We start from the raw sequence: 14382 nt of genomic DNA on the forward strand, positions 1-14382 counted from the left end.
CAAAACTAAGAACACAAATTTCACAAATTAGGTTATAGGGTTTCGAAATTTTCGAAACTAGGGTTAGGGGGTTCGAAATTTTCGAATTGATTAGGGCAATATTCGGATCAATTCAAGGCTAATTCGGAGCAAATTAAACAACTTTTAATGATTCTATATCGTTAAATCACATTTAATATAATAATTGACCCATAATTAATTATTCTCCCTCCGAATTGAATTAAAATTGTGGATTATCAAAGAATTAATTCTCAATATATGTAATTGCAAGAGGCTAACTGATACCACTGTAGGAGTTTATAGGTACTACGCAGCGGAATAGACATGAATCGTATTCATAAAGCACCTAAACCAAGGATCTCATGCATAACACATAAAGTAGTAAGAATTATACCTTTGAAGCGTGATTTCACGTATGATCGAGTAATAACAATTAGGAGAACAAGAACCCCACGTGTGATTCCTCTACTAAGTCCACGAGTACGGATTAAACCTCCACTAATGCTAGTTATTCGTGACCGAACTCTTCAATCAACCTTCTTCAGAGATGTGAGTCACGGGCCACCCAAGGAGGAAGGCCGTACAGAAAGGGAGGAGAGAGAGAGAGAGAGCCGGGTGGAGAGAGAGAGAACTAAGCTAGGGTTTTGGGAACTTTTGGTTGCTAGTGTGACGATTCACTGTGTGTCAATTGTTGTGTCATGCAACCCTAGGCATGGTTTATGTTTAGGGTAATTTCACCCCGCCATGTGGACCAACCAGAGGGCGACACGTGTCAGCCCAAGGATGGTCCAAAGTGGACCTATCCCTGCTTGACACGTGTCATCCCAGATATTTGGGAAAAAGACGGCCTTCAGGCCCAAATCCCGAGAAAGCCGCAATGCGGCGCAGCCCACCACTGATTAGGGTTTTGTGACCTAATCTGGGGCACAATTCCCAAGGACCCTATAAATAGGGAGATTCCCCTCTTTTGGAGGGCACGTTTTTCCATTCATTACAAACTGTCCCTTTGATAGAGACAAGTGAGCTTGGAATCCGAGCAGATCTCCACCTAAATTTCCGCACCTTTTTCTCTCCTTTCAAGTTACTAACTTGATCGTCGGAGGCGGAGCACCTACCAACTGGTGTCTCTGTTTGTCTTGCAGGTACAGGCCGCACCGGACCAGTCTTTGAGCTGTAACTCTCCCGAGGGACAAAAAACACCCAAAACATTTGGCGCCGTTTATGGGGAGAGTACCTCAAAGATGGTTGGAGAGTCTGTACCCCTTCCCGATCTTACCAACTTACAGCCGGTTATACAACCGGAAAATCAAGAAAACCCTCAACCGGCACCTCAGCCGGGAGGTTCTGGAATCCCTCAGTCGTTCCCTCGGCCTCCACCTGAGGTTGTCACTGAGGATGAAGCTGATGATGAAGATGATGATGACGTGGAGACCTATACCACAAAGGATGGGTCCTTCATGTCAAAGTACAAGTGTTCCAAAGACAGATTGGAGCGCAATCTCGACCAGGCGGGCCCTAGCAGGCGCCCCTCTGGAAGGCCAGAAGGGGAAACCCAGAAGGCCAAAGGCCAAGCCCCAGTCACCCGAGATGAGCTCATGAAATTCAGGACCTCTTTCAAAGGTGAAATCAAGGCCATGATCAACAAAAACAAGGCAGGCTCTAGCAAGAGTCCGCCGGCTAAGAAGTCTCCCACTCCTGGGAAGAAAAAGCCCGTCAAGGACAGGCGTCCAACTCCCCATCCCAAAGACAAAGAAAGGGAGAAGGAGAGGATGGCCTCCAGACTTGACTGGTCGAAAATTCTACTGCCTACTGGTCCTCAGAGGCAGCCTCGGCAAGAACAGCCGGGGACCAACAAGAAAACAGCCTCCGACGCTCGACACATCATCGAGCGGAGGAGAAACCAGCAGCTGTCTAAGTCAGCCTCTACTTCGAGCTTTCCAGACAGCTTCAAAGAAACTTCTGTAAGGAACTCACAGTCCTTACTTGAGAGTCGGACAGGCGGCAAAACCGTCAATACCGAACCTCAGCTGATGATTGGGTCTGTCCCATATGCGCCTCAGGCGCAATATGGGCAATATGGCCTACAGTTCATGCAGCCTCCTCCTTTTGGAGGACAGGCGGCATACATAGGGCTGTGCACTTTTAGACCTGGACCGTGAAACCGACCGGGACCGGACCGGACCCGGACCGGACCGTAGCCTTCCGGGTCGGTCCTCGGTCCTTTGAAATCAGTCATTCCGGGTTCCCGGTCCGGTCCGGGTAAAACCCGGTAAATTCCGGGCTGGACCGGAAACCCGGGAAAAATGTATATTTTTATTTTTTTTTTAACAATTTCCTAAAAACCCTAATTTCTATCAATCTCATTCACAGCCTCTTCATTCTTCACTCTCACTCTCTGTCCTCCTCTAACCTCTTTCCCGTTCTCACTCACTGCCCGAAGCCGCCGCGGCACCGCCTTCATCTCCGCAGGCCGCACCGCCCTCTTCTTCGACTTCCAGCCTACAGCCCTCCGCATGTATGTTCCAGCCTCATCTCTTCGGTTTTTTTTTTTTTGTTTAATTAAATTCAATTTGTATGACTCAGCCTCCTCCTCCGATGACTCCAGCCGTCGACGCCTGACAGCCCTCACCGGAAATTGCTCCTGTTCTAGTTCGAAAGTCAGGTTTGTGATTTTTTTTTTTTAATTTTTTTTCTTCTGTTTTTGTTACTTAATAAATTGATAGGCATTATTGGATGTAAATCATGTAATTGTGTGTATTTAATTTGTTTTCAGAGTATTACCATTCAATTGTTCAACAACGGATTCATATTCATGCAATGTAAGTTGCTTGCATCAGTTGCATGTTCAATTCTTTTACAAAATTGTTTTTGATTTTAATATGTTTTATTCATATGAATATATGATTCTGCCATATTTTTGGGATATATATTCAAATATAATGTTGTATTCTGCGGTTTCTGCCATATAATGTTATATAATGTCAGAGTATTAAATATAATGTTGTATTCAGTTGCATGTTCAATATAATGTTTTATGATTCTGCGGTTTCGCCATATAATGCATTCTATTCTTAACATATAATTAAATATAATGTTGTAGATGGCGAGCTCCCAATCCAAAAGGGCACCTATATACTCTTCTGATCAAACGGCACATACACTTTCGGATGCTGCTAACAACACTGATATTGATTTATTGCGGCAATCCTTGCCTCCGGACAAGACACTTACGGAGGGACGGAAGTATTTGGTTAGAACAAAAACCAAGAGGAAGGCTGAATATTGGAAGAACTACATTGAGTACTTAGATGATGATGGCAAACTACGTGCTGAATGTAAGTTTTGTACAAAAACTTTTGCTGCTGATGGCAATGTTAATGGTACTAAAAATGTTAAAAATCATTCTGAAAATTGTTTTGGTAATCCTGAAAATAAAGACAAGGGTAAGGGTAAGCAAAGTCAATTGAATTTTCAACCCGGGGATAATGAAAATGAGGCTGGAAAACTGAAGTGTGGGGTTGTTAATTTTAAAGAGGTTACAGAAGCATTGATTCGTATGGTCATTACTGATGAATTGCCATTCAAACATGTTGAAAAACCTGGTTTTAAGTATTTTGTGGAAGTTGCTTGTCCTGGGTTTACCATCCCTAGTCGTACTACTATTGCTCGTGATTGTTTACGCCTTTATTATCGTGAAAAAGAAATACTTAAAAAATCATTTGAGGGATGTCAAAAAATTTGTGTCACAACTGATACTTGGACCTCAATTCAAAGAATCAACTATATGTGTCTCACAGCTCATTACATAGATAGTGATTGGAAATTGAATAAAAAAATTATAAATTTTTGTCCTATTTCTAGTCATAAGGGTGAGGCCATTGGTAAAGCAGTGGAGGCATGTTTAGAGTATTGGGGTATTGAGGATAAGTTGTACACTGTTACAGTTGATAATGCTAGCTCTAATGATCTTGCTTGTGCACATTTGAAAAAAATGGTTCAACGAACCGGATGTGTTAATAATGGAAATTCTCTTCATGTTCGATGCATAGCTCATATTATTAATCTTATTGTTTGGGATGGTATTAGAGAGCATGGTGTGTGCATTGATAGGGTTAGACATGCTGTAAAATATATCAAGAATTCTCCTGCTAGAATTGCTAGGTTCAAAGATCTTGCTCAAAAGGCTAATATACAAAGCAAATCTTCTTTATGCTTTGATGTTCCTACTCGATGGAATTCAACTTACATGATGTTGGAAACAGCTTTGAAATTTCAAAAAGTTATTGGTGGGGTGTCACTTCCCGATGGAGAAGGTGTGAAAGATAATGAAAAACCTCCTGACCATGATGATTGGGTCAAGGTGGGAAGGTTAGTTTTGTTTTTGGAGGAGTTTTATCATTTGACTCGTAATGTCTCTGGTTCTCTTTATGTGACAAGTAATAAAGGTTTGTTTGACATTGCATATGTTTATGATTTGCTAAAGGAATGGGAAAAAAGTGATGATTTGAATTTTCAAGCTATGGCCATTTCAATGAAGAAAAAATTTGATAAGTATTGGGGAAAAGTGGCTAATATGAATATGTTTATATATGTTGCTGCCATTCTTGATCATCAATCCAAATTTCGTATTGTTGAGGAAATACTTAGGGATATGTATGGAGAGGAAGAAGGGACAAGACTTGGTGTTCAAGTAAAGCAATTTACTTACTCTTTATTTGAAGAGTATAAAAATTTGTATTCTTCCTTCATTCCTCAAAGTGGCAACAGTGAAGATCATGTGCCAATTGATGTAGATGTTGATGTGGCGGATAAGAGTAAGAATAAGGCGTATTTTGCAAAAGTTAAGGGTAGAGTTAATAAAAAGATGAGAGCGGATAATTCATTTGCAAATAGTGAGTTTGATAGATACATCAATGAACAATTAGGGCCAGAGGAAGAAGAAATGGATGCTTTATCTTGGTGGGCACAAAATGGACATCGTTATCCTATTGTTTCACGTATGGCACGTGACATATTAGCCATTCCATTGTCTACCGTTGCATCGGAATCCGCCTTTAGTACGGGAGGTCGCCATCTCGATCCTTTTCGGAGTTCTTTGACACCTAAGGTAATGTTTTTTGCTTTAAGTTATTTTATTTTTACATATTGATATTCTTATATTCTATGTAGGCTTTGTTATTTAATTTTTATTTTTTTTATATGAAAGATGGTTCAAGCTTTGATTTGCTCTCAAGATTGGCTTAAACCAAAGGGAATGATGGAAGTTGATGTTGAAGAAAAAGTAAAAGATTTAGAGGAGATTGAGAAAGGTATTTCTTACACTATTACTTGCATTTTCAATTGTTTTGAAATTTTAAATATTTATTTTTTTCATTTGATTAGAGGTGGAAGTTGATGATGGAGATCATGAGGTCATTTTTGTGGACTATTTTGCATGATTTAAGATTTGGAGGTAATGTTTCCAACTTTTATTTTCATTTAAAGTATCTTTAAACTTCTAATCTCTAACGTTGATGATTTTTTTTTTTTTTTTTGCTAGAGTGGTGATTGAGAATTGATAGAAAAATGGAGAGGAGAAATTATCAAAGATTGAAGAACTTAGCTCTTTTTCATTAAACTTGTATTACTTTGGTGTTGTATTTAACTTGGGACTTGTTTTGGTTTGTATTTGGATAATCGGATATTCGGATGTATTGACTATTGAGTGTGTATGATGTTTGGTTTTTTTTTTAATTTTGTGATTTATATATTTTTGGGGAAAAAGTACACAGGTTAAAAAAAATGATAAAAAAAGTATACAGGTTAAATCGTTAAAAAAACAGGTTAAAATGCAGGAAAAAAAAAAGGTACAGTCGGTCCCAACCGGTCCAAAACCGGAATGGATCGTATTAAACAGGTCCAGACCGGAACCGGACCGGCAGAATACGGTCCGGTTTCCGGTTCATAAAAATTGCTAATTCCGGGTTCCGGTCCCTGCCGGTCCCGGTCCGGACCGGTCCGGTTTTGGACCGGTGCACAGCCCTAGGCATACACCCCCGTCCAGCCTCTGGACTGGCAGCTCCGGCTGCTCAAACTTGGTGAACAACCTTCTGCGTTTGCCAAGAATATAATCGAGGTGGCTCAGCCGTCCAAGGTTAAGAATGTGTTGGTGGGAACTTATGATGGTACCACCAACCAAGAAGACCACCTGATGGCATACACCAACCTCATGTGCCTACAGGGTTGGGACGATGCCACCTGGTGTCGATGTTTCCTGGCTACACTGAAGGGCATTGCCCAACAGTGGTTTGGCAACTTGCCAGCCGGCTCAATTGATTGCTTCAAGAAGCTAGCCTTCTTGTTTGCCACCAACTTCTCAATGAACATCCCTGCTAAGAAAACGAGCCTTGATTTGAGCACCGTTAAGCAGGGTGAGAAGGAAAGGCTACGCTCATATGTCAGGCGGTTCAACCTAGTCAGAATCCAGATCTAGGGACTGTCTGACGAGGTAGCTTTTACAGACTTTTTCAAGGGTCTGAGAGACGGGTCGGCTTTTAAGTTCGACCTTGTCAGAAAGGGGGCATTTACGCTACAGGCGGCCCTGAGGGAGGCGGAGAGCTACATTCAAGCTACCGACCTCTGCACGCCTGGTAGCCAGTCGGACTCCAAGAAGTCTGACAAACAAAAAGAAAGCCGGTCTGCTCAGCCGGGTAACAAAAAAGAAGAGAGCAAAAAGAGAAAAGAAGTCTAGGCGGTTAGTGATTCTGACCATCCATCCCAGAAGAAAAAGAGAGAGTTTAAACCGTACGTCCCCAAGTACGAGTTTAACAAAGACTGCAACTCCATCCTCATGGAGGTAAAGGACCGGCTGTCTATTGAGAAGCCGAATCCAATGAAGAGTTTCGTCCAGTCATGGAACAAAAATAAATTTTGCCAGTTCCATGAGGAGGTTGGCCATGACACCAACGACTGTTTCAGTCTACAGCGGACGTTGGACAGTCTGGATGACAAAGGGCTTCAAAAGTCCTACATTTCTAAGTCCCCAGTTGGGGCAAAGAAGAAAAGCAAGGGTCAGTCCCCCAAGACTACCTATCGGCCTACTAGTAGTTCGGATACCGACAAGGATCCGGTCTACACCATAGCAGGCGGATTTTCATGTGGTGGCCCTACCATCCGGGGCACCAAGAGCCATCTTCAAAAGATGGACAAGGATGATGATGATGAGCAGGCGTATGCCAGTTCCACCTTCCCAGACGTCCTCATAACTGAGAAGGACAGGGGCAGCGTCCGCCGTCCGCATGACGACCCGGTCGTCATTGAATGTACGGTTGCCAACCACCTAGTTGGACGGATCCTTATTGACACCGGCAGCTCGTCGGACATTATCAGCCTCCGGTGCCTGCAGAAGCTGAAATACAATGTCAGCTGCATGCATCCTGTCACTCACCCCTTGGTTGGTTTTGGGGGTGGGATGGTCTACCCAGCCGGCAGAATTGACTTGCCCATCCGGCTGGGAGAAAAAGGCCAGGGACGACATATTGTCGTCAGATTCTTGGTCGTGGAGGAGTTGACCGCCTACAATATCATCCTTGGTAGGCCAACCCTCAACGAAGCCAAGGCGGTGATCATCCCGTCTCTCATGCTCATCAAGTATGAGCGGGATGATGGCTCTGTTGGTTCCCTGAACGGGGATCAGAAGACGGCTCGGGAGTGCTACCTCTCAGCCGTTAAAGACACTGTGGCCTCAGACGGCCAAGAGAAGGAACCAATAGACCTTGACGAAGTCAAGGATGCCAATCTTGCCCCACCAGCCGTTGGTAAGAAAAGAAAAGCGCCTCTGCTGGTGGAGGTGAAGAAAGAGAAAAAATAGCAATCACTGACCGGGGAACGGTCAGACAAGCTCCGTCCCCAACCGGCTGGTGAAAATATTGATCTCGTTCTGGACGACAGCCGTCCAGAGCATACTGTGAAGGTTGGGACGGTTGCTTATGCTACTCTGGGTGCAAGCTTGCACCTTCTGCTGAAAGAATTCAAAGACATCTTTGCCTTTGAAGTGGAAGAGATGCCAGGCGTCAGCCCGGATCTCGCTGTCCACAAACTCGCCGTGGATCCTAAAAAGAAGCCCATCCGGCAAACGAAAAGAAACCATGGCGAGGAAAGAAGTCAGGCGGCAGCTGCCGAAGTCAAAAAGCTGCTAGACGCCAGGTTCATTCGGCCTTGTAATTTCCCCGACTGGGTGGCCAATGTGGTCCTTGTTAAGAAACCGAATGGGACCTGGCGTATGTGTGTTGATTACACAGACCTCAACAAGGCGTGTCCAAAGGACAGTTACTCGCTTCCAAAGATCGACAGTCTGGTCGACTCTACAACCGGTCACGCCTTGATGAGCTTTATGGATGCCTACTCCGGCTTCCATCAGATACCCCTCTGGAAGAAAGATCAAGAGAAGACGGCCTTCGTCACTGATTTGGGGTTATTCTGTTATACTGTGATGCCGTTTGGCTTGAAGAATGCGTCTGCCACCTTCCAACGGATGATTAATACGGTCTTCATTAATCAAATTGGGAGGAATGTGGAGGCGTACATCGATGACATGATAGTCAAATCCAAGCAACAGACGGATCACCTTGCTGATCTCCGAGAAACATTCACCACACTCAGGCGGCATAAGGTCATGTTAAACCCCAAGAAATGCGTCTTTGGTGTTGAGTCTGGGAAGTTTCTCGGATTCCTGATTGATCAAAGGGGGATAGAGGCTAACCCCGAAAAGATACAGGCGGTAATTGACATGAAGTCACCCCGTTCTGTCAAGGAAGTTCAGAGACTAACTGGTTGCCTGGCCGCCTTGGGAAGGTTCCTCAGCCGGTCAGGCGACAAATGCCTTTACTTCTTCCAAGCAATCAGGAAGAAAACCAGGTTTGAATGGGGAGACGATGCTGAGACGGCATTCCAGAAGCTAAAAGAGCACTTGCATTCTCTGCCTAGGCTAGTCAGTCCTCTGCCTAGGGAGACGTTATACATGTATTTGGCCATCTCAGATCATGCTCTCAGTGCCGTTCTCCTTGCTGAGCGAGACGGCGTTCAGCTCCCGGTGTAACACCCCAATAATTCTCTCTTAAAAACCTGTGAGAAACCTGTAAATAACCTGAACAAATCCAAGAGAATTACTGGTGTGCTACCGCCACGTGTTCAAACGTTAAGGCTATCTCAGAAGTTAGCAGCGGAAAACCAAAACAGTTTAAATAAACCTCAAAGCAAAGTATTTAAATCAAAATAAGTATTACAAGTTGGAACCTTTAAGGCCCTTATTCAAAACCCAAAAGTAAAAGTAAGTAATTAAAATTCAGTGTTAAAACAAACTTAAACCAAGAGAAATGGTGTCAAATAAAATCGAGTTAAATAAAATCAAACTTGCAAGAAAAGCGAAAACAAGCAACCAACTCTCTACTCAAGATCCCACAACCCTGATGAATGCTGCATGTGAGAGAACCTGTGGTTATTCTGCTCCCCAATATTACAAGTGTAAAAATTGGATCGTCACAGGGTCATTTGAAGGCGAAGGCCATGACCAAAGAAGGACACACACACAAAAGCACGCAATCAGCAAAGCTGAGTACATACAAGCTGCAAAGTAAAATAAGGAAGTACTTAACATGCTACTAATAATCAATCATACGCATAATTAAATCACAAACTCAACACACGACTCGATTATTTAATTTATTAGGACTCCACTAGCTAATAGTAGCTAACTCATTCCAATTTATTCTTTGGATTTAGCAATAGACAAGGTTGTCCAACCCATGTCCCATTTGGAACATCAATAAAGAAAAACCCCATGCCTCCTTTCGGAAACATCAATAAACATCCAACGACCACGGGCGCGACTCCGTGACCGTAGTTAGTATGAGATCTCACCTAACTCCTAGTTTTATAAAAAAAAGTATTTGAAATAAGAGACTCGTAGATCAGACGGCCTCGAGAAAAGTACACGGCTAATACCCCATGTACCCCAACCCCTGATTGTCATTACTCCAGAAGTGCACCAATCCAGAGTTTTATTGCTCATCCATCTTGCACTTTACGTGATTTACAGGTTTAGACTTGGTGATGACTCACATGCATAACAATTCAATCAATCCAATATCAATTCAATCAAGTAAAACAACTTTTCAATTTCAATTCTTGATTTATTAGTGGCAAGCAACATTTATTATTTATTCCTTTACTACCTCGGTGTATAAGCACCTTGAGTGCATAAGGCACCCCAAACTCTTAACCTTGTCTTATAAGACATGAACCATTCCTTTACTCATCCTATTTCATTAAATCATGAATGAGTAATAATTGAATCATTCCACCAATCACATACCTTTGCCTCTAAGCACACCTTGCATAATTAGTACATAACCAATAATTGCAATAATAAATAATGCACATCAAATGAAATTCACAATGTATAACCAAACAATTTAACCCAGTCATCCCTAGACATGGTACTAAGTTCTCGATCCATCCTTAAACATGCACCTAAAAGCAAGGTTTTGTAACTTGTACGTACCTTGAGTAAACAATTCGATTGGCCACTTTAAAGACTAGAAATCACCTTCTACAAAGTCCTCTCCTAAACCAAATAATAAGGAATAAATCAATACCCAAGCAAATAAATTTACAGCAATACTAAATTACTTTAAAACCTCTTAAATCGTCAAAATAAAGCCTTTAAATTGTCCCCAATAGCCATTAGTAGTAATATAACATTCCAACTATAAGTTTATATGTCAAAATTATGAAAATATAGTGTATAATATAAAATTCCAGCAAGTTCAATTCACCAGAATATGCTGAAAATTTACTTTATTAGTAGTTTTTGCAATTCAAATAATCTATACTCATCATATTTCATAAATAGTTGTTTAAAACATAAGGAAGCATACTAGACCTTTATTTTTGACTCAAAACTAATAAAAATCAGATTATATAAAATCTGAAAAATAAATTAAATTGCAAGATTCAAGCTTTTAAAGATCTACATACATAAATCAATAACTATAATAGTATATTTCACATTAAAACCTTCAAATCCTTCAAATAACCAACATAAAACTCCAATTTCACAAAATACATAATCTGAAAATTAATTTTAATTATGAAATTATGGGTTTTATTATTATGAAATCATAGTATTGATGACTAACTTGCTAAACACGTTTTCAAGCCCTAAAACATGAAAATTCAAGGTATAAACCCTAATTTTTACATAATACAAAATCTGAAATTTTCAATAATAAACTAAACATGTTAAAACTCATAAATTTATAATCTTTTATACTTCATATGTATAATCAAACCATAATAATAACAATTTAAGAACAAAGATTAAAACTTTAATTAAAAATAACAAGAATAAGAGAAGGAGAAATAAGGGAAGGAGAAAGGAGGAAGGGGCAAACTGCTGGTGGTCGGCGGCAGGCAGTGGCGGCAGCAGCGGCAGGGCAGTGGCGGCAGCAGCAGGGCAGTGGCGGCAGCAGCAGGTTTTTTTTTTTTTTTTTTCTCTTCTTCTTCTCTTCGTGAAAGCAGTAGGAAGTAGGAGAGTGTTTTTTTTTTTTTTTTTTTTTTTTTTTTTTTTTTTTTACGTGAGATAGAATGAGGGAGGAGGGGTATAAGGGTTTTTATTTTGGGCTTATTAATTTCCTAATTAAATTAGGAGTGGTATTCCTAAATAGACTAGGATTATTTGTAAATCAATAATAAAAAAAACACTACTTTATTTTAAAAACTTCCATAAAATAATTTATTTAATAAAATTACCATAAATATAATTACAAGAATAACATATAATTAAATTGTAATTAAATTAAAATGTGGGGGATTACAATCTACCCCTCTTAAAAGAAGTTTCGCCCTCGAAACTTAACCCAAAAACCATAATTTTTTTTTCAAAATCGTTCAAACTTTTGTGTTTTGTATTGCTGTAACTTGCTTGCTTCTTAACAAACATACTTAACAAATCGGACTTTGTACTCAATGAACTCATATTTGGCTTAAGTGTACATACTTTTTATTGTATGTAAACGCAATAATAATGCATAATGATAACCAAAAACATGCAAAAACGTGCAAAATCAAGCAATAAATGGTATAATTAAGGTAAAAGCGCGAAATTACATCGCATTCTTCCCCCCTCAAAAGAAAAGAGTTACGCCCTCGTAACTCACCTCGTCAAATAACTCGGGATACTTGTTCCTCATTTCTTCCTCGGCCTCCCAAGTGGCTTCTTCATATTCCTGATTAGACCAAAGGACCTTCACTATCTTCACATCTTTGTTTCTAGTACTGCGCACTTTGTGATCTAGTATCTTTACTGGTCTTTCTTCATAAGTTAGAGACTCATCTAATTGAATAGTCTCCGGTTGCAAAACATGGGTTTCACTAGGCACATACTTCTTTAGCTGGGAAATGTGGAACACATCATGCATTTTCTCAAACTCCATTGGCAAAGCCAATCTGTAAGCCACCTTTCCCACACGTTGGAGGATTTCATATGGCCCTACATACTTAGCACTAAGTTTCCCTTTCTTGCCAAATCGCATCACACCTTTTGTTGGAGAAACTTTCAGAAAGACCTTGTCCCCAACATTAAACTCATCATCTCTTCTCTTTAAGTCAGCATAACTTTTCTGTCTATCTTGTGCTGCCTTGATACGCGACTGGATTAGTCTCACCTTGCCCACCATATCCTCAATGAAATCTGTACCCAAAGTAACCCGTTCACTGTAGTCATTCCAGCAAACTGGACTTCTGCACTTCCTTCCATATAGTGCTTCAAAAGGTGCCATCTTGATGCTTGCATGGTAACTGTTATTGTAGGAGAATTCTATCAAAGGTAGGTGATCCTCCCAATTTCCTTGGAAATCTAAAGCACAAGCTCGTAACATATCCTCCATAGTTTGGTTTGTTCTCTCAGTCTGACCATCTGTTGCAGGATGAAAAGCAGTACTCATCTTCAGTGTTGTCCCAAGGTTCTCCTGCACTTTTTGCCAAAACTTTGATAGAAACCTCGAATCTCTATCTGACACTATGTCCTTAGGAACTCCATGCAACCGAACTACATTCTTCACATAGACACCAGGCGGAAAGCGGTACATCTTGGTGGCTGTGGATTACTTTACCAAATGGGTAGAGGTTGAGGCGGTAAAGAATATCAAGACGTCAGACGTCATTTCTTTCATCTGGAAGAATGTCATCACCCGGTATGGGGTTCCTATGTCCATGGTGTTTGATAATGGTCCTCAGTTTGAGACGCCTCAGCTAAAAACTTGGTTGGGAGATCAAGGGATCTCAACTTGTTTTGCATCAGTAGGCCGTCCCCAAGAAAACGGCCAAGTTGAAGCCTTCAACAAACTGATCTCAGACGGCATTAAGAAGAAAATTGAAAGAGCCGGTGGCTTATGGGCTGAGGAATTAATCCATGTCCTATTTTGGCAAAAAGCTACATTAAAATATTATATCTCTCTCCTCTCATGGTCCCCACTCAAACCCAACACTACTTTTTTTATTATATTTTTCCTTTCACATTCATTGCTTTTTAATAAACTATTAACCTCACTATCTTCTTTTACAATTTTTTAATACTCCAACTACCACCACTTACCTCTTATTTTATTTAAGTCAATTAAATTGCCTAAAACTATGTACCGGTCAAACTGTAACACTTAAAAAAACATGGAGGGAGTATGTACTTCTACAGCTATATATATGGTATGTAAAATAGAATATATGAAAGAAACAAAATCACGTGATAATGTTAAGATCGATTCTCTCTTGTAAATGAAATTGATCATTGTTCATAATCAATAGCCATAATAATTATGTTTTTATAAAAATAGTTAGATAATTTAGGCTACAAGTAAAAATTAACAAAGAAATAAAAAGTTAAGGGAAAAAAAAAACACAAACTTAAGCTACTGGAGTTCGAACTTCTGACTAAGGTGTGAACTTTAACCTCACTAAATAACTCTAACCACCAAGCTACACAAAAACATGTTAACAAATGCATCTCTAAATAAAGATAACTGTACTTCTACACTTAAAAGTTGAAAACTGGGCCCTTCCCATCCGTGGGTCCGGGTCAGATACGGGCTTGAATTTAATATAACCGTGCGTTGCACGGGACCTAAGCTAGTAAATATGAAATTCGCAGTACATATAATCACAAGGAATAATTAAACTAGCAGCCTGGTGCAACACCGGCTACACACTAGTTAAATTTATTAAGTGTCAATGTAAATTTATGTTTTAAAGATAGGAGAGCATATATAAATAGAATTTCTTGTACATTTCACGAGTTTTCGAGTTGATTCGACCGAGCACGAGCCAACTCCAGTTGAGTTTTGATCGAGG

At 40.5% G+C, this 14382-nt stretch overlaps 1 protein-coding gene across 1 annotated transcript; it reads left to right on the forward strand.

Annotated features, from left to right (window-relative positions):
• The first annotated feature begins 1241 nt into the window (after window positions 1-1241).
• On the forward strand, window positions 1242-5438 carry LOC145610721 (zinc finger BED domain-containing protein RICESLEEPER 2-like). The gene is made up of 5 exons (XM_081666022.1): window positions 1242-1465; window positions 2774-2819; window positions 3101-5107; window positions 5207-5309; window positions 5383-5438. The coding sequence occupies exons 1-5, from the start codon at window positions 1242-1244 to the stop codon at window positions 5436-5438; spliced, it is 2436 nt and encodes an 811-aa protein (XP_081522148.1).
• The last annotated feature ends 8944 nt before the right edge of the window (window positions 5439-14382 follow it).

The sequence above is a fragment of the Chenopodium album genome, chromosome 24 (genome assembly GCF_948465745.1).
Source record: "Chenopodium album chromosome 24, dcCheAlbu1.1, whole genome shotgun sequence".
Lineage (NCBI taxonomy): Eukaryota > Viridiplantae > Streptophyta > Magnoliopsida > Caryophyllales > Amaranthaceae > Chenopodium > Chenopodium album.